This window comes from Schistocerca serialis, chromosome 2, assembly GCF_023864345.2.
Source record: "Schistocerca serialis cubense isolate TAMUIC-IGC-003099 chromosome 2, iqSchSeri2.2, whole genome shotgun sequence".
In the NCBI taxonomy this organism is placed as follows: domain Eukaryota; kingdom Metazoa; phylum Arthropoda; class Insecta; order Orthoptera; family Acrididae; genus Schistocerca; species Schistocerca serialis.
In genome coordinates, this window is record NC_064639.1 from 739,652,987 (window position 1) to 739,675,378 (window position 22,392).

General features: G+C 40.5%; 1 protein-coding gene across 1 annotated transcript in view; it reads right to left on the reverse strand.

The window, feature by feature from the left end:
- LOC126457939 (uncharacterized) overlaps positions 1-22,392 on the reverse strand; it is a 422,121-nt gene that overhangs the window by 378,152 nt on the left and 21,577 nt on the right. Inside the window, exon 2 of the mRNA XM_050094658.1 lies at positions 11,349-11,491. Within this exon, the coding sequence (XP_049950615.1) occupies positions 11,349-11,491 (143 nt within the window). The remainder of the gene's footprint in view (positions 1-11,348; positions 11,492-22,392) is intronic.

Here is a 22,392-nt window from a genome sequence, read left to right on the forward strand (position 1 = left end):
CCTCATGGGCATCCTTGCGACACGTAACACATTTGGCTGGGTTGGAACAGGACTGACTGGTATGATTGAACCGCTGACACCGATAGCAACGCGTAGGGTTTGGGACGTAAGGGTGAACGGAAATTATCTCATAGCCTGTTTTTACGTTCGATGGGAGTTGAACTCTGTCAAATTTCAAGAAGACAGCACGGGTTGAAACGATGTTCGTGTCAACCCTTTTCATGACTCTATGAACAGCAGTTATGCCCTGGTCAGACTGGTAGTGTTGAATTTCCTCGTCGGACAATCCGTCGAGGGAGCGTGTATAAACGACTCTACGTGAGGAATTTAAAGTGCGGTGCGCTTCCACCCAGACAGGGAAGGTGTGTAGCAATGAAGTACGCAGCAATTTTTGTGCCTGGAGGGCACTGACTGTTTCTAACAACAAGGTGCCATTTCGTAATCTGGAACAAGACTTTACAGGACCTGCAATTGCGTCGACACCTTTCTGAATAATGAAAGGGTTGACTGTGGAGAAGCCTTGACCTTCGTCAGACCGAGAAACAACAAGGAACTGTGGCAACAATGGAAGAACTGTCTGTAGCTGAGACTCAGTGAACTTATGCTTGTGAGCAGACATAGTGGAAGATGAGGAAACCATTGTGGAAGTATCCCCCATGATTACTGGCGTCTCCGATGGCGCGTTCCTCCCTTGTGGGGGTCTTCTCTGTGGGCACTCCCGCCTTAGGTGATTGTTCACACCTCAGGTCACACCTCCCGAGAAATGGACGGAGGGACCAATCGGCACTTTCGGAAGGTACCAGCTCGGGTAATCACCCCTCTCTGGACCTGGCCACTACCAGGGGGTACGTACGTGTCCTACCTGTCTACCCGGGGCGGGGAATTACGCGTTACCCCGTCACCGGCTACACATGGAAATGCGTGGGTCGGCCTTCAGACACGCACAAGGAGGAAAAAAGAGAAAGGGAAAAACAAAGAAAGGGAAAAGGAAGAAGAGAGGTCTCAAACGCCGCAGCGGAGAAAAGGATAGAGGGAAGAGGTAAGGAAAAGAGAAGGACAAAGGAAGGCTGAAGACTTGCAAGCAGAGAAAACGAAGAATGTGTTACATTCTCGAGCGTCCGTCTCCGGACGTAGGCACAAAACATACTCCCAGAGAGGGAGAAAGGGAAGGAAAGAGGCGGAGATGGGGGGGGGGGGGGGGGGGCAAAGATGGGGGATGGGGAAGGATGCGGAAAAGGAAGGTATGCAGCCCGGAAAGGGAGGAGAGCAACATTAGCTCGGGGTCCCGTGCTCGCTACGCACGTATCCACAAAAGTGTTGTGGACCTCCTGGGGGGATTTCAATGAGATGTTAGCCACCTCAGGCCTTGATAGATACTGTTAGTTAAACAAGCTCATACCACTTGTAATGCAGTACATTACTCATTAAGTATGTGTCAGTCAGCAGCACCATCAGGATTTAATTTTCCAATCCTCCTCAGTATCATTCCCACACTACCCACAGTAGTGAACGACAACAATGATGCCGTTACCCACAACTGACTGCAGTGACAAAATTGTACATGATCTACCTTTAATATCAGTTCTCTAAATTTGTTGAAAATGGTTTTACCAGAATAAGAATGTCCTTCTTCCAAGGACTACCACATAAATTCCCTAAGCAAATCTGTTACACTTTTATATGAGCTATACTGACTAATTATGATCCTAACAGCATATCTCTAAACACCTCCAATGTCCGTTTTCAGCCCTGCTTGATAAGAACTCTAAAGACTGCAGCAACAATCTGTAATGACTTACAATTGTGTCTTTTATGTACTTTTCTTAACAGATATTAAACAATGTAAAATTACAAAAACAAATCATTTAATGTTCTTAGGTCTAAAATTTGACAGAGATTTAATTGGAAGGTACACATATACTACTAAGCAAATAAATTGAATAGCTTAGCATTTGCAATGTGTATCTTGTCAGCTGCCACAAACATGGACACCAGAAAGATGGTTTATGACTGTTGCTTTGAGTTGGTTATTCATTATGACAATCTTCTGGGGGAAATCAATAAATATCACAAGGTGTCATAAGCATCCACTGCAATGCACTTCACAGTGGTTACATGTAGGTAGGAACAAGTCTCCCACTGTGGCAAAAGAAAATAACTGAGAATACGTCTCTCACCAAACAAAGGTTGTCTTGTCATTCACTGTAAAAACAATTTAAAAACACTATCCGTCCCGCCCCCGTGCATATTTAAGATCTCCATTTTCTTATATAAAAATCTACAAGAAGTTGAAAATTACTGTTGTTTGTTCAATTAACGGCACTCATCATAGACAGAATATTAAACATCCAACACACAGTTTAAAACTCTATGGCCAAACACCAAAGTACGTGGGATTAAAAATTTACAATAAACTGAATGGCAGTAATATATTGAACATAAAGCTAGGTCCCTGAAAAGATTGATCTTTATTCTTCAAATGGAAAAGTATTATTGTTCTACTGAAGAATTCATAGGGGGTGATTTCACAGTTTAAACGAGGGTTTTTTTTTTATTTTTTTAATACTGAAAACTATTTTACTGTGTAGCTGTATCACAGTAACATACACTATGTGATCAAAAGTATCTGTACACCCCAAAACATACATTTTCATATTAAGTGCATTGTGCTGCCACCTACTGCCAGATACTCCATATCAGTGACCTCAGTAGTCATTAGACATTGTGAGAAAGCAGAATAGGGTACTCTGCAGAACTCACAGACTTTGAACGTGGTCAAGTGATTGGGTGTCGCTTGTGTCATACGCCTGTACACGAGATTTCCACACTCCTCAACATCCCTATATCCACTGTTTCTGATGCGATAGTGAAGTTAAAACATGAAGGGACAAGTACAGCACAAAAGCGTACAGGCTGACCTCATCTGTTGACTGACAGAGACCGCCGACAGTTGAAGAGGGTCGTAATGTGTAATAGGCAGACCCCTATCCAGACCATCACACAGGAATTCCAATCTTCATCATGATCCACTGCAAGTACTATGACAGTTATTTGGGATGTGAGAAAACTTGGATTTCATAGTCGAGCAGTTGCTCATAAGCCACACATCACGCTGGTAAATGTCAAATGACGCTCCGCTTGCTGTAGGGAGCATAAACACTGGATGATTGAACAGTGGAAAAATGTTGTGTGGAGTGACAAATCATGGTACACAATGTGGCAATCCAGTGGCATGGTGTGGGTATGGTGAATGCTCCGTGAACATCATCTGCCAGCGTGTGTAGTGTCAACAGTAAAATTCGGAAGCGGATGTGTTATGGTGTGGTCGTGTTTTTCATTGAGAAGGCTTGCACCCCTTGTTATTTTGTGTGGCACTATCACAGCACAGGCCTATATTGGTGTTTCAAGCCCCTTCTTGCTTCCCATAGTTGAAGAGCAATTTGGGGACGGCAACTGCATCTTTCAACATGATCGAGCACCTGTTCATAATGCATGGCCTGTGGTGGAGTGGTTACACGACAACAACTTCTCTGTAATAGACTGGCCTACACAGAGCCCTGACCTGAATCCTATAGAACACCTTTGGGATGTTTTGGGACGCCAACTTCATGCCGGGCCTCACTGACCAACATCGATACCTCTGTTCAGTGCAGCACTCCCTCATGAATGAGCCACCATTCCCCAAGAAACCTTCCAGCAGCTCATCGAAAGTATGCCTGCGAGAGTGGGAGATGTCATCAAGGCTAAGGGTGGGACACCACCATACTGAATTCCAGCATTACTGAAGGAGGGCGCCACAAACTTGTAAGTCATTTTCAGCCAGATGTCTGGATACTTTTGATCACATAGTATATGTAAAATATATACTGCCTGAGACTATGAGGGGTGTTATTCCCACAGCATATTAAAATTAAAATGAAATAAGAAGAATTTTGGATTTGTTCTGTCATTACAAATTGATCACAATGTCAGGTAGAAAAAGAGTGAGGAAAGAATCTGAGCACACCCTTTTCAAAGAAACCATTCAGAAGAATCTTAATATATTTAGGAAAATTAAGGAATTCAAATTAGAATAATCAGGTAAGTATTTGAATCACTGCTCTCCCAAAATGGATATCCACTATCTTAACTATAGCAAGGAATTCCATAAGTGTTTTATGTCTTTTTCACACCAAGTAGTTGTAATTATGTTTCAATACTCTGTGTGCTTATTACAAGTTGCTATTTCATTATCACTCATTTGTGAATTTGTGCAGCATCCATATGGTGATATGGTAATAAGTTGCAAATACTTTCTGAAATACCACACAGAGTTAAAGGTCCAAACTTTCTGCCTGTTTCAGTTTCAAAATTAGACTGATCTATGGGATACTGTATGCAAAGTTTAGGCCCATACATTGATTTTAGGCAGGACCAAAACTTTCCTGGACTTTATGAAAAATGCAATGTTTCACCAGGATATGACTGTGGAAATTACTGTAGCCTTCATACACAGCCTTCCTGAGGAATGTGTGATTTGCTACTAAATTTGTCTATCACTTGGAGCAAGAGTGTAACAACTCTTGTTTTCACAACATGCTCCAAATAGTGAGATTAAACCAAAGTGAGTCCTCATTGTTTTTTATTAGATTCTATGTAGAATTTATGGCTGAATTAGCCTCTCTTTTAAACATAATATACCGGGTGTTTGTAAAGTAGTTACGCAAAAGTAACCTTTAATTGTGAACAACTTATAGAAATGTTTGATACAGTATTCAATGCAGTATATATTCAAGTTCTATTCCCACCTAAGACTGTTAGTTCCTGACATTCCCACTAGGCAGCAAGCGCGAATGAGTTATTCCAACAGTCACCATAGAATCGTATAATGGTGCAGAGCATGTGAAATGTTGTTTATGGTTTCATGAATCCAAATCCACTACCACAGTTCAGAGACAATTAAGGACTGTATACTGCAAGCTACCAGCACACAGACTAACTGTTGTTAATTGGTATAATCATTTCACCGAAACTGGCTGCATATCAGCACGCCAGATCAGGGTCAACAAGCAGTCTCTGATGCAGAATCGAACAAGTTCAGTAATCTTCTGTTAGTAGCCTGGGTAAATCGATGAGATGTGGCAGCTTAGAATTAAGTATGCCTCGTGTTACAGTGTGGAGGGTATTACACAAACACCTGTCATTCAAATCCTACAAATTGGAACTGTTGCAAGCTTTAAGTGAAAGTGTCAAAGAATTTGTAGCTGAGCTCTGAGCAGAAATGTTTGACAAAATGCAGACTGAAGACTATTTTTTTAATAAATTTGCATTCAGTGAAGAAGCCACCTTCCATAGCTGTGGTAATTGGTGTCCTTGAACATTATCTAATGTCTCAATTACAACAGGTTACGGACACAGAATTTATTTTCCAGCAAGATTGCATGCCACTACATTGTCACCGGGAAGTTGTTGCATATCTCCATAGGAATGTGTCAACTTGGATTGGACATGGTGAAACAACATCCTGGCCACTATGAGCACCTGATTTAACCCTGATGGACTTCTTCGTGTGAGGTTACATTAAAGACAGAGGTCTGCTTCCAGGAAACTTGATGACCTGTGACAACAGATAGCACTTGCAGCTGTCACTATACATGAAGACTTGCTTCATAGGATTAGGCTGGAAACTGATTACAGATAGGATATTCATTGTGTTACAAAAGGTAGCTACACTGAACATCTGTAAAATAAAACTAGAAGATATCCTGCATCCAGTGCTGTCTCAAACATTTCTGTAAGTTAAACAAGGGAATATCAACAATACAAGGAAAAGATAGATTGCTGCTCACCATAACGATGCCATGTTGAGGCACAATGAAAACACACTTACACATTAGCTATCAGCCAAAGCCTTCTGCAGAAAAGGAAATGCACACACATTCATTCACACAAGCAAGCACACCTCATACAACCATGACCAGCATCTCTGGCAGCTCTAAACAGAGTGCAACTGTCATGTAGAGCAGAAGCAGCAACCTGGAGGGGGCGGCAAATGGGAAGGGATAGCAGAGTATGGATGAGAGGAAAGAAGAGCATTGTCTGCTGGAGTGTGCAGAACCTAGATTGCCAATAGATGAAGCATCAGGAAAGGCAGATGGCCGCGATTGCAGAGGTGCACTAACATGGCGCCCTCCTACGCCAACTTGTTTATGGGCGATCTAGAAGAGACCTGCCTAGCCTCCCAAAATGCCAAACCCCAATGTTTTCCATCCCCTCTGTCCTATCACCCCCTTCCTGTTCTCATTGCCTCACCTGCTTTGTACGCCACCCTCAGCCAATGCACCCAGCCACCTTTCCCCTTCCTTGCTCCAGTCCTTTCTCACTTACCGTCCCTCCCTCTCCCCTTGCCCTGCCCCTACAGCCTTCCAGTGCTGCGCCTGTTTGTAATCTAGTCCCTGCACCCTCCACCAGACAGCACTCTTCTCTCTCCCCATCTGTACACCACTATCCCTTCCCCCCCCCCCCCCCCTCCCGTTGCCCGCTCCAGATTGCTGCTTCATTTCTACATGAGAGCCGCATTCTGGTCAGAGTTGCCGGAGATGGCGGTCATGTGTGCATGAGGTGTCCTTGCTAGTGTGAAAGAATGTGTGTGTCTTTCCTTTTTTGAAGAAGGTATTGGCCAAAAACTAATGCACGAGTGTTTTTCATCGCACCCATCTGCAACTCAACGTGTCATCTATGTGGTGAGTAGCAATCCATCTTTTCCTTCTATTTCTGTAAGTTATTTACCTTTTTCACAATTAAAGTTTACTTTTATATAACTAATTTATAAACATCCTGTATATTGGTAGATACTCATCCAGGGCATGATTTATTGTGTGTTTGAACACTAACCATAACTCTTGTACATTTCCAAGACGTGAAATGAACATTCTTAATTTGTCATTTAATTGTGTGAATCTTTTTATTGTGTCTATCATGACTCAGCATCTCCTCTATATGGTGAGTAGCAACTTTCCTTCTCTGGTATTATTAAAACATTGAAAGATCTTACAGTATGTCATAAAAGAAACAAGACATCAGAAGATACTCCAAGAGCATTGGAATTTTGTGTATCATACTAAAAAGCATAATTTGGCTTAAAGTGCACATTCATATGCCCAGATTTGGATGTAAATTTTCTTGGAGTGTCTGTACCGTATTGTCTCATGTCTGGTTCTTTATTATGGAATAATGCCATATGTGCTAGAGGATGGAAACAGGCAATTCAAATGCAGCAAACAGTTGAAACTAGTCAATAGTGTAGTATGAAACATTTCGTTTCAAATAAATGGACTGCCTCAGCAGAAAATATTAATAAAAGCCAAATTTCTTTAGCAAACCGACAAAATAACTTCATTGTTCTGCAAGGCGATTAATGCTTGACTGTCAGAAAGGTGGAAATAAAATAAAATCTGAAACTAATAACTTATTTTAGCCTTTCGTAACTATGTGAATGTGTTTTAATTCACTTGATAGCTCCCAGCCACAGAGATCCGTTTTTTTTTCATTTGACGTGAGAGCAATAAACGAAGCGGAAGCAGCAAAATCACTAAACGCAAGATAGGGTAACGTGGAGGCTATCCACCTCCCCACTACTACTCAGACAGCTCCGTGTATCAGTCCCGGATCTACGATATTTCTGAACCGGGGCAATACTAAATAGTAGCATCCTCCGCCCCTCCCACGTTTGAGGTAGGACCCCAAAAATTACACAGACTTTTCAAAAAATGTTCATTTTGTAGCACACATCTTTCTGAAGAGTCTGATACATAAAATATGTGCCTTCGAGGAAATGTAAGACATATTATTTGGTCTTAAATGTGCCAAAGTGCAGTGCCACGCCTCTTCACACAGCACTCTTCTATCGCACATCAATGCATTTCCCTATGTCCAATTCAAACATGTATATTTTGTAATGGATGCCATCAAACCACAGTGGAAATTAAAATGTCCTTTGGTGCTCCCCTGCTCCCAGTCGGCCGGTTTGTATCCTGCCCCTATTTTCTTTTCTTTTTTTTCTTTTTCTTTTCTTTTTTTTTCAAAACACACAATTAGCACTGAATGAGCTCATTTGTAACCAGGAGTGCAAGAACCCTCAGAAAATTTGCACTCTTTATTGCTATTAGCTATTAATTTGCTATTTTGTGTGACATAAAATTAGATATAGGAGACATAAAACCAGTAAAGACAAGAGACAAGCAAGACAGTGCACATTTCTTCAATCCTTAAGGCCTAACATTTTTCTCTCTCTAATCTTGCAATGGCTTTACATGGCATGCTCTCCTTTCTGCGAAATAATCTACTACCTCATCACAGTTCGTCAAAAGTTTTGCTACACGAAAAAACGAAATCTCGCTGTCTAATACTGAAAAAGCTGTTAATACAAATTGTACCCAAGACTGGTGTGGTGTCTCAAGGTCATTATGTCTATTTTGTCACTGTCTCCTAGGTAAAACGAAATAGGTCTGTCTAATATTGCAGAAATTGTAATATACACCAAATAAACTAGACTGTTTTCTAACAAATGGTCATTACACGACAGAACATAATTCACGAAGTACCAATATTAAGTGCCTATTTGGCCTACTACAAGCAAAAACCTTTATGTCAGGAAATAGTTTCACTTTTCATTCATACACACCAGCTTCTCAAGCATGAGATCTAAACGTAGTAGCACGAAATTTTTGTATAAATTTGGAATTGTCGTATTCTTCCATAATTTGTATGATGTCCCTGTTTCTTCTCCTTCCTCTTTCTAACAAACAATCTTGTCATCACTAATTCTGTAACTGTTCCTGCCAGTGTCAAAAATTATTCTCTGGTTAACTTCATTAACACTGCCACAATCACCAGTTTAGTTATACCCCTGTTTATTCTGTGGTTAGGCATTATTACGTGTTTGTACAATGCGTTTTCCGTGCTACTCCTAGAATAGAACTTAAGTGCCTGCTAGCCGGGGACTGTATAACTGGCCCTTACTTGTGTAGCACTCTGGCCAAAACTTTTCTGTCAAAATTTCATTTTCTGGCATACACCGAGAAGATAACATGTAATCTTTCTTACCTGTTAGTCATTTATTTCCACTCTGGTAGTCTAAATCTATGGTTTTCGCTAATAATTATAACAATGCTGATCATTCGCAAACCCAGTCAACCACATTAACAAAAAGCGATTGCCATTCACCCGTTCGGCTTTATTCCGCTCAGCTCGTATAGCCCAGTCCCCTTTTGATTGCAGGATAGTTTATTTCCAGATGCGACAGGGATTACCTGGGCAGAGACATGCATGCATTCAAAAATCAACTTATGATTAATTCAGAAAGCAGCTTAGAATGTGTTGAAAAATGTTTAAAAACCCATAGGGATGTGTTTCAAAATCATATGAATAATCGATAGACCAAAGTGCACTGGATGCTAGACGCTTTGTGAAACAACATTTATTTCCCTCAAGAATATGAATTTGCTGTCCCCCCCCACCCACTGAAATTGCCGCCTGGGAGCTGATGCCCCCATTTCCCCCGCCTCATAGATCCGGGCCTGTTGCGAAAGTGTGAATCTGGCAGCCTGGGTGCACCAGTAAAATTTTTCCGGGTAACATCTGGCTACTCGCTGTTAATGCTTGTACAGCTAGCGGTCACACTTATGTAGCCAGCAGCAGGAGAAGGTACTAATCATACACGACTCAACTGTGCATGCGTATGGGCCCACTTGCAACTGCTCAAATGAATCTAATGTAAAGAGTTACGATGTCACGCTCATCGGAAGCAATTTGTTGTTCTGAAGCATTGCACAGTCTTCCTAAAGCCTTTGACACATTTTGCTCCTGACAGACGCTTGTATGAGCACTGTGGTTTGTTGTTTTATATAGCCCATTTCCTTTGCAACTGTGGTTTTATTTTCATTTTCTTATCTCATTCATGTTTTATTGCTGCAGTACTATTCTGCAGTATGGGGGTACAGTAATATCCTTTGTTAAAATATTGGTTCTTACCAGTTAAAACAACAAAATTCCAACTGAAAAGTAAAACAATAAAAAATTCCCAGAATTCTAAAAAATTCCTGGGTTTTTCCCAGTTTTATACCAGATGAAAAAATTGCTGGGTTATTCCCGGATCTCCCAGCTGTCCCAGGTCGTATACACAATGTTCAATATCAAACCTCCCCATGCCGTACAACACCTCTCTTGCAGTGCCTATGTAATTTGCTGAGCATCTCCACAATATTTTAAACTGCGTAAACCATACTGTGACGAAACACACCGCTCTACACTGGATCTTCTCCATCTCTTCTATTAACCCAATCTGGTAAGGTTCCCAAATTGATGAGCAACGCTCAAGAACTGGTCTTAATAGTGCTCTGAATGGTACTGTTTTCATGGCTGAATTACATTTCCTTAAGATTCTCCAAATGAAACTCAGCATGGCACATGCTTTTCTACAGTTTGGTTTACGTAGTAATTGCAATGCTCATATTTTATATGGTTTCCAGTGATTTGTCGCCAGCAGTGTAAACAAACACTTTGTAAGACCGGATATCATCCATCAGGTGAAGGAGACACAGTGAACTACATTAATTGTTGAAATTTTTAAAAGTCTCAATTGCAATTAAAAATTTATAATTTGCTAATTGCCATTTTTTTAAAGTTACTAAAATTCACATAAACCAAAAGGCAATTTTCTGCTTATTTCCACATATCTGAAGATAGTTGTTACTCAAATGAAGCAGTTACTCTGCAGATCACAATTTCTTTTAATTGTGATCAAGACTATTAACAAATGAACAGTATTTATAAGCAAGCCATTATTGTTATTTATCTTCAGATTCAACTGCCAACCCCAGCACCAATAATTGATCCTCTGCAGGTCTCACTGCATTTTGCTGGAGACGTTCGACATTGCAACGTCCCTACAGACAACAGAATCATGCATGAACAGCCATTTATTACGTCCAATTAACAATTAACATGGCTTGGAGTTCTAAGTGAATTTGTCAACTAGTATTACTTTTACGAAAGTTTTCGCAGCACTTCTTGTCTCATCTTTTCCCCAGATAATGAGATGGATTACCCGATATATATAAATTCTATATTCTCTTGTTTATATAACATTACTTTCACATTTTGTGATCTTTAGTATTTTACATTTTAACATATCATAATTCTTTCCCAATTGGTGAAATGTAACTTAAGATAATTTCTAAGGCTTCCACGAGTCTACCCAGCAGAAAGTATTCTGTAATTATAATCACAGAAGTGTGTGAAAAACATAATTTACAACAGCCCAAAATGATTGTATAATTATGTAGTGAATATGGAAAATAAATACAAACTTGCAACAAGCAGCCATGAGCCTGAAGGATCAAAACACATGGCTGAGATCATACGGCTATTATCTTGGTACCATGGGATGTGTCGCATAACGGGCTTCTCATTATCTTCATTGCAAAGGTAGTACAAACAGAGATCACCTGACCTGTAATACGAAAGAAAACAAAATCTCATAAATGTTACGAGGTTAAAGAATTCGTAAAAGTAGTGTGGCAGACATTATATGCATGTAAAACCAGTCTTTAAAAAAGGAAAAACGAACAATTTGTAAAACACCAGCTCCCCCAAGCCCCAAGAGTTGATGCAAGTTTCATTCTGCCCACATTCTGAATAGCACCTTTCAGGCAGCAAATGTAAGCACGCATCAATTTAATAGCAGTTTACACACACACACACACACACACACACACGCACGCACACACACACGCACACACCCACTGAGGCTCACGTGTGTTATATCATATTTTACATTGTCATTTTGTTGTAAACTTCAGTCACATTACAAGAGTTTAATTCTTTTAAAATACACATAACACAAAATATGGTTCATCATATGTTAGTTCCATTGTTAGTTAAACAATTATAAATTCACTGGACAAAATAATAGATACCCCTTAATAGGATACAGTGGTTGCTTTGGAATGCTGCAGATTGTGTACCATGTTGTCATGTGGCCTTTCATCACCGAGGTAAGTAACTGCAGTGAAGTGGTTTGTATGTGCCAGTCAGTTGTATGGAATCTGCGCAATAAGATAAGTCAAAGTGGAGATATGACAGAATGGCAAAAATGCACTATCATGTCTGGACACACTCATGACCACATCGCAAATGATGTGATCTGATTTGTTTGTGTATCAAGATGGACCGTTCAACAGATCTACAGAGAATCGTATACCACTCTCAGCCATGTAATCTGGTATGAAAACAATTGTCATACCAAGATATTAAAAGATTGAGACCAGAGAAGAGTCATGTCTCGTGAATGACAACTGATTTCAAACCTGCCTGGAACTCATGCTGTCAGCGAATGTAGGTCCATCTTAACCAGTTTGTGACCAATGCTGCCAAGGAACTGCATGCAAGTGATGTTTCCAGCTCATAACACAGATTCTGTAAAATATTAGGTTGTAGCAGCAGTTCACAGCATTTTTGTTTTGCATGTTAAAATTCCAGTTGATATAGGTTTATTTATCAATTTTCAGTTTATATTTGTAGTTTACTATTGCTATTTGAGTTTACATATTGCGATTTAGTCATCTGGAGACAGTGAGGGGAGCTGTGATCCAGCAAATGGAGTGCCCAATGGAGAAATCAGAATATTTCCAACAAATTCTTCTGTTTGAGTTCAACAGAGTGGTAGCTGCAGATGAGGCAGTCTGAAACATTTGCTCTGTGTATGGGGATCATGCCAAAGGAGAGCGCACGGCAATAAAATGGTTTTATCATTTTAAGGAGGATCATTTTGACATTAGTGGCTCTCCATATTCGGAAAGACATTCGCTGTTTGATGAATATCGTATAAACATATTAATCCACCATGATCCACACCAGTGTACTCGAGAACTGGCAAACATGTCGAACTGTGATCGTTCCACCATCGCATGACATTTGCATGCAAGGGGGAAGGTTCAAAAATCGGCGGGTACCACATGCTCTAACCCAAAATCACAAAAATCAGCATGTGGCCATATGCTTGCTCATCACCAATTGGCTTATGACCAAGCCAACCATTCCTATCCTGCATTGTTACTAGTGATGAGAAATGGTGTCTTTATGCTAACATAAGGAAAAGAAAGGAATGGCTGAGCTCAAATAAAGCAACAGTTTCCCATACGAAGACCTGTTCACATCAGCAAAAAAAAGTTATGCATCTGGCGGAACAGCGACGGTATGGTGTACTATGTATTGCTTCCTTATTATCAAGAACTGAGACGTCTTGCAGATGCAGTCGAAGAATAACACCCAGGAAGACTACATGAAGTGATGTTACTGCATGGTAACATCAGTCTGCATTCTGCTAGACTAACAAAAAAGAAATACCGAACAGGAGTTGGTTTGGGAAGTCATTCCGCACCCACCTTATTCACCTAATCTTCCTCCCTCAGTTTTTCACCTTTTCTGTTGTCTATCAATAAACCTCCAAGCAACAATATTTCTGGATGAAAATGCTTTTCAAACATGGGTCCAAGAGTTCTTCACCTGAAAACCAAGATTTCTACTGTCACGGAATCAGCATTTGCAGACTGTTGTTATAGTGAAGAATATGTGATAGATGACTAAAGCCCGCGTTATGTGTATCTGTTGCAGTTATTAAACTTATGGAAAAATGCTAAGAACTTAGACACCAATCTAATAGTTGAACAGAGGCATGTAGTGTGGTCTGAAAATTCACAATTTTGCCTTGTTTCAAATGATGCAAGGTGTTGAGTGTACCACTCGTCCAATGAGGGGTATAATCCACTATGTATGTAGGGTGTACATGCCAGACACAGTTCTGCATTTTTGGAGAGTTTCTCGTATCATTCACATTACTATGAACATGAACTAGGATTTTTATTTACACCTTATTGGTGGCTAAATGCTGCCCTTTCTTCTAGGTCTTCATGACAAATATACTACGAACACAGTTTCCCAAAATGACAACAGCAATGTTCACAGATACATACCTGGGTTGATGAACAACCAGGTGCCCTACTATGCCTTGACTGGGTTGCTAAATCAGCTAATCTTGCATGCAAAGGAAATGTCTGGTGCTATTTGGAAGTGGATGAAATGTAGCAATCAACACCTGAGCAATTAGGGAGTTCCTCAGCGCGTAATATTCAATTAGGGCCTTCAGCTATATATGGCATGCCTGAAGAAACGTGGATTCTCTTGCTCACGAACTGATGACGTTATCACAGTTAGAGGCAGTGTTACAAGGTATTAGCATGGTATCCTGCAAGTGGCTAATTTTTTGTCTGTTGTGCTTGTATTAACTGTAAAGTTGTACATGTCCTGGAAGTGTGGCAGAGCAAACATGAGAGCTTAGCTTGAGGTAAATACATGGTTTTTATTACATATTATGAAAAGGATAGTTGCTACTCACCATGTAGCAGAGATGCTGAGTCGCAGATAGGCACAACAAAAAGACTGTCACAAAATACGTTTTCAGCCGACAAGGCCTTTGTCAAAAACAGATGACAGACGCAAACATACAAACGCAACTCTCACGCACATGATCACAGTCTCTGAAGCCACACTATTAGTAGTGTCTGTGAGTTGCATTTGTGTTTGTGTGAGCGTGTGTCTGTCATTTATTTTTGGCAAAGGCCTTGTTGGCCGAAAGCTTATTTTGAGACAGTCTTTTTGTAGTGACTATCTGCGACTCAGCATCTCCACTATAAGCTGTGTAGCAACTATTCTTTTCATATTATTATTATTATTATTATTGCAGTTGTGAAGCAAGAAAGAGTACAAAAAAATCCCAAAAATTAAAACAGAAAGCATTTTTATTTTGTAAACATGATGTAAGAGGCACAAAAAGCAGATCTCTCTCCTGACTGGAGAGTGATAAAGTTTAAACAAAACCTATGTTTTCTAAACTTTACAAAGCGAGCAGATATTGGAAACTTCTAGAACATTTAAACATGTTACCAATTTCGACACATAGTTGAAGGTCAACAGTTCACTTTTTACATGGCCTCAACCTGCTACAATTCTTGAGTACTGCTCCAGTGTTTGGTATCCACACCAGGTCGAATTAAAGGAAGACATTGAAGCAATTCAGAGATGGGTTGCTAGATTCATTACCAGTAGCTTCAAACAACATGCAAGTGTTACAGAGATGCTTCAGAACCCAAATGGGAATCCCTGGAGGGAAGGCAACATTCTTTTCACGGAACACTATTGGGAAAATTGAGAGAACTGGCATTTGAAGCTGACTGCAGAACGATCACACAGTCGCCATCATACATTTCACACAAGGATCATTAAGATAAAATATGGGAAATTGGGGCTTGTACAGAGGCACATTTTTCCTTCACTTTGTCTGTTAGTGGAATAGGAAAGGAAATGACTAATAGTTGTACATGATATCATCTGCCACACACCATACAGTGGCTCACAGAGTATATATGTAGATGTAGATGAACATATCCCCACAGAAGTAGGGTCAGACCGCTCCAGCACTGCTGATGAAAGAAGTTTGTGGTACTGACATCTCCGCAGTGTCGTGCACAGATGGTGTATTGTATCTGTCCTTAGTTCGTGGGTATAGCCTTCACTGCAGTAAAAGCTATTTTTAAACCTCATATCAAGATACAGGTAGGATAATCGTGCATGTTGATGTGCATCTGAGGGATTTAAAGGAGCTGTCATATGGTGGCTACAATGATGTGTGGCTTGCATCATAATACTGTTAGACACACTGACTTATAAATAAGTCTTGAAAAATGAGTGGATATTTGGCACCATTTTCCTTTAGTACTGAAGGCTGGAACATGCAGAGTTGTGTACTGGACTAAGTCAGATACTTAAATATTGGAAACGTATCAAAAATTCTCCTGGTAGACATAATATTTGTTTATAGCTTGAATAAACAGTTTTTGCATTCAGGGAACCTTTGACAATACCTCACATGGCAATCAAGACTACTGGTAGAGTATCTGTCCACTCTTCAGAAGTTTAATATCTGAGGATGTCCTTTAACTGATGGTGTGAGCACTATACTAGAACTTTTGCTGAGGGACAGTAGGCATTTGTCCAAATCCCGGGCATTTCTATGAATGTTCCTAGTTCTTTGAATATATGAGATTTGAATTGTTGGCCTTGATCTACGGTTACAAATGTTGGTATACCTGATCACATGATACATCCATTAAAGAGTGTCTCCATTAGGAGAGCTTCTGGCCATTGCGAAACGCTGTCTACTACCATCAGCCAGTCCTTACTGCCTTCTGATGGTGGTACTGGTCCAACAATATCCATGAGGGCGTGATGGTTTGGTGGAGCAAAAGTGCCAAGTGAAGAGGCGACTCATTCCATTCCACTTACAACATTCCATTGCTGGATGAAACTTCAGCAACCCTTTTATCTTAGGCCAAAGAAGTGCTCTCTCGACTAGGTGTATTGTTGCTTTAACTCCTTAATTGGATCAACTCTGAAATGAGGAGATGGCCTGCTGTGAGATCTCAGACAACATACATACACACCCACACTCATGCAAATGCAACTCACACACACATCGGTCATGTGTGTGAGAGGTGTGTTCATATGAGAGAGAGAGAGAGAGAGAGAGAGAGAGAGAGAGAGAAGAGGTAGGTGTGTGTGTGTGTGTGTGTGTGTGTGTGTGTGTGTGTTTTGTCTATTCGGACGAAGGCCTGTTTGGCCAAAAGCTCTGTTTGACAATCTTTTTGTTGTGCCTATCTGCAACTCAGCATCTCACTATGTGGTGAGTAGTAACAACATTTTTCATAATATTGTCATTATTCCATCCTGGATTTTACACCATGCTGAATCACACATAATCTGTGGTATTGCTCTCACAATGAGAAAACAGTGATACACTGCATCCCGCCACCGAATGCTTTATGTCCTATCAACAGCTAGTGTTCCCACCTGCTACGTGTGATGGTTATTGCATGTTGACGTCAAACGTAGGCAGTCGTCACATTAATGTGACTGGACCATGGATCTGTTGTAGGTAGTCTTCAGATAAGGCATTCAGTAATATTTCACAGGATACCTTGTCATACCTACCAGTATTGAAGCTGTAATTACCCCATTAGTTGTTGGATGATGAATGTCTCTTCTGATGATTACAGTATGATCAGGGAATTTACACAAATGCAAATTGAGGTTTCGTTTAAAGTTTTCAGATAAATCAGGAGATGAATCTGGTAACTGACTGAATGATCCTATTACAATGCCCACTCTTGATATTTGGTCTTGACCAAACAATCTCACATGCAGCTTAAATTTCTATCTCAGTGGATTTGATTTTCTTGTCTACTGCGACAACTACTTACCTTCATTTTGCATTAGCCTATCCTTTCAATATATGCTCTTAAATTTTCTCCAAAAATCTCCCTGCTGTCAACCTCATGTTTTAACCAGCTTTCTATATTTAGTATTATGTGAGCTTCACAGTGTTTTAGGAGCGCTTCAAACTTCAGCAACCTGTGTGAGTGCTTCAGCAATTAACAACTAGGATTTTAATGCTCTTGCCTGTGGGGGGCGGGGGATTTCTTTGGATCTTACACTAATACTTTCAGGTCTCCTTTAGCTACCATTATTTGGACTGGATGGAGAGTCACCTAAATTAAAAAATCACTGTGTGCACCCCATACACAGTCAACTACTGGGATAGCAACCCCTGATGTGTAGTGCTCACCTGCTTCACATAGGGGGACCTTACAGTTCACAATCCTATGTTGGAAGTCAGAGCCCAGTTTATTGCAGAACCTTCACAGTCTCTGGTTCAAGCTTTCCACTTGACTCAGAACCACAGAGCCGCAATCTGTTTTCAGGACAATCATGTAGATTGTGAGCTTCACTGAAACTCCACAAGCACCCCTGGTGTTATCAGCCTTCTCTGCCAGTTGCTGAAATGATCCCAGTATGATCTCAGAACCAAATAACAGGCATTGTTCTTTCTCAATGTGTGCCACATTCTGCAGTTGGTAACACCCTGTTTCCCCATTGGCTGCCAGAATAGACTCTTCACCATACTGAATGTGCTCCCAAGCATATAAACTGGATGTACATGGTGTTCCTTCTCATCCCCTTGGTACCATTTCCCTAAGGGTACCATTATTTGGTTTACATTTGGACTGCCAAAGATTTGTGTCTGCCTCCTCAACACAGGAAACAATGCTTTTTCCAGCAGATGTAGTGAGTCTCACTGGCTCAGCTTCAGTTTCAGTGGAAGACAGCAACTGGAACTTGTTGGGATTGGTGTAGCACCCTAAGTTCTCCCTGTCTCCCCTGATCTGCTGTGTAGGATGTCCAGATCTATCACTGACTTGCCACTCACAGTCCAATGGACAAATAGTGATAGACCTTGTATTTCCTGCAGAAGAGACAGTATCCATAGGAGTGGGTAGTATTTGGGGTACTTTTGACACACAATTCTCAGTAGGCCTCCAAACACACCCATTTACAGTTACCTTCTAATCACTTGACAGTCGTCAAGGCACTTTCTAGTTGACGAACAACAACTAACTTGTCCCGTGCCCGAGAACAGCATACAGAGTGGCGCTGCATTGTGTCTGATGCAATATTTTACAGAGCAGTAAACAAATAGCATTAAACTATGTTTTTAATTTATAGGTCTGATTTGTTACAAACATCATCAGTAGCCTTTTAGAACTGAAGTGATTTACAGCCAAAATGAGATATCTGTGCTGTTACATCAGAAAGTAATCACTGAACTTCATTTTATTTATTTATTTATTTATTTATTTATGCATTTATTTTACCTGGCAAGATTAGGGCCTTCAGGCCCTCTCTTACACCTAACCAGGCATACTCAGATTCAACAAATTTCAGTTTCTACAGAACGTTAAGGACATATAACATGTTATACAGTATTTATGTTAAAGAAAAAAATAGAGATTATAAACGTAGTACAATGATAATTATAACAATAAAAAAATAATTATAACAATCAAGAATAATAATAATAGTAGTGACTATGTATATGAAAGTAAACATATTTTTCTTTTATGAATGTCAGTCCTATTGCTAGTTGGGGATTTTCTCGTTATATTCTTGCAGCTTGTGAGTTATTCTCATCAAGCAGAGTCGTAAGACGATAGAATGGGGTGAAAGAGATATAGAAGAGGTAGATAGGTTAGAGGAAGAGAAATAGAGTGGTAAAATTCGAAGCTATGATGGAGAGGAGAAAGAAAGAGATGAGAGGGGCACAACAATGGTGGCTATACCGTCCCTAATATGTAAGTCTTGAGTTCCCTCTTGAATGTTGAGTGGTTCTGGATAAGACGCAGATCACAGGGGAGCTCGTTCCATAGTCTTATGGCTGAGATGGAGAATGACACGGAGAAAGATTTTGTGTTATGTAAAGGTACAGCCAAGATGCTACACGTATCCGATCTGGTATTGCGGTTGTGGAATGATGATAGGTATTTAATGTGAGAAGATAAGTATTGAGGGCACCAGTGGCTACAGTGTTTCAGATTTACGTCTTCCACAAGGAACAATACCTTCTGGAGGTTTTAGTGAAAATGTAGCAGGTAAGATAGTCAATCCGTAACTCATCAAATTCAGTTTGTTGACCTTTGCAGCTTCCCTGAGAGGCCAATTTAAGTCATGTGGAATGGAGCTATTTGATATGGAGTTTAGTATCAATTGAACTATGAGAAAGTAAGGTACATTCTTCCATCATTGTCATTTCTTACCATGGCATACATAGTTTCACACAAATTAGTTGCGATTTTGTTAATGATACCCATGTCTAATTCTGTTAATACGATATAGCCATGCCTGTGTTGTTCTGATTACGATGCAAAGTTCCTTTGGACATGCATGCATGTTCAAAGTAACAGGCACTGCAGTGACCACAGCCATTACAAAACACATCAAATGAATTCAAAATTGCAAATAAGGACAACCATCAGCTGTAGAATGGAATGACGACATTGAAAATTTGTGCCGGACCAGAACTCAAACACAGATTTCCCACTTATCGCATGCAAGTCCAAAAGAACAGGCACTGCGGCGACCACAGCTGTTACAAAACATATCAAATGAATTCGGAACTGCAAATAAGGACTACCATTAGCTGTAGAGTGGAATGACGACAATGAAAATTTGTGCCAGACACTCAAAGACAGATTTCCTGCTTATCGTATCTATCTACCAATACCGGGCAAGCAACATTCAAGTACAACGTTTGACCTGTATGCGAATATACATAGTGGATGTACGAGTACAGGTCGTAGATGCTTGGTTGACAACATATGAATGTTTTGTCTGGCCGTGACTCATCATTGGATAGTCAAATGGTAAGGTGAATACATGCGATAAATAGGAAATCCCCCCCATGAACCATAGACCTTGCCGTTGGTGGGGAGGCTTGCGTGCCTCAGCGATACAGATAGCCGTACCGTAGGTGCAACCACGACGGAGGGGTATCTGTAGAGAGGCCAGACAAACGTGTGGTTCCTGAAGAGGGGCAGCAGCCTTTTCAGTAGTTGCAGGGCCAACAGTCTGGATGATGGACTGATCTGGCCTTGTAACACTAACCAAAACGGCCTTGCTGTGCTGGTACTGCGAACGGCTGAAAGCAAGGGGAAACTACGGCCGTAATTTTTCCTGAGGGCATGCAGCTTTACTGTATGAATAAATGATGATGTCGTCCTCTTGGGTAAAATATTCCGGAGGTAAAATAGTCCCCCATTCGGATCTCTGGGCAGGGACTACTCAGGAGGACATCGTTATCAGGAGAAAGAAAACTGGCGTTCTACAGATCGGAGCGTGGAATGTCAGATCCCTTAATCAGGCAGGTAGGTTAGAAAATTTAAAAAGGGAAATGGATAGGTTAAAGTTGGATATAGTGGGAATTAGTGAAGTTTGGTGGCAGGAGGAACAAGACTATTGGTCAGGTGAATACAGGGTTATAAATACAAAATCAAATAGGGGTAATGCAGGAGTAGGTTTAATAATGAATAAAACAAAAGGAATGCGGGTAAGCTACTACAAACAGCACAGCGAACGCATTGTTGTGGCCTAGATAGACATGAAGCCCATGCCTACGACAGTAGTACAAGTCTATATGCCAACTAGCTCTGCAGATGACGAAGAAATTGAAGAAATGTATGATGAAATAAAAGAAATTATTCAGATAGTGAAGGGAGATGAAAATTTAATAGTCATGGGTGACTGGAATTCGGTAGTATGAAAAGGGAGAGAAGGAAACGTACTAGGCGAATATGGATTGGGGGCAAGAAATGAAAGAGGAAGCCGCCTGGTAGAATTTTGCACAGAGCATAATTTAATCATAGCTAACACTTGGTTCAAGAATCATCAAAGAAGGTTGTATACATGGAAGAACCCTGGAGATACTAAAAGGTATCAGATAGATTATATAATGGTAAGACAGAGATTTAGGAACCAGGTTTTAAATTGTAAGACATTTCCAGGGGCAGATGTGGACTCTGACCACAATCTATTGGTTATGAACTGTAGATTAAAACTGAAGAAACTGCAAAAAGGTGGGAATTTAAGCAGATGGGACCTGGATAAACTGACTAAACCAGAGGCTGTAAAGAGTTTCAGGGAGAGCAAAGGGGACAATTGACAAGAATGGGGGAAAGAAATACAGTAGAAGAAGAATGGGTAGCTTTGAGGGATGAAGTAGTGAAGGTGGCAGAGGATCAAGTAGGTAAAAAGACGAGGGCTAGTAGAAATCCTTGGGTGACAGAAGAAATATTGAATTTAATTGACGAAAGGAGAAAATATAAAAATGCAGTAAATGAAGCAGGCAAAAATGAAACAAACGTCTCAAAAATGAGATCGACAGGAAGTGCAAAATGACTAAGCAGGGATGGCTAGAGGACAAATTTAAGGATATAGAGGCTTATCTCATTAGGAGTAAGATAGATTCTGCCTACAGGAAAATTAAAGAGACCTTTGGAGAAAAGAGAGCCACTTGTATGAATATCAAGAGCTCAGATGGAAACCCAGTTCTAAGCAAAGAAGGGAAAGCAGAAAGGTGGAAGGAGTATATAGAGGGTCTATACAAGGGCGATGTACTTGAGGACAATATTATGGAAATGGAAGAGGATGTAGATGAAGATGAAATGGGAGATACGATACTGTGTGAAGAGTTTGACAGAGCACTGAAAGACCTGAGTCGAAACAAGGCCCTGGGAGTAGACAAAATTCCATTAGAACTACTGACAGCCTTGGGAGAGCCAGTCCTGACAAAACTCTACCATCTGGTGAGCAAAATGTATGAGACAGGTGAAATACCCTCAGACTTCAAGAAGAATATAATAATTCCAATCCCAAAGAAAGCAGGGGTTGACAGATGTGAAAATTACC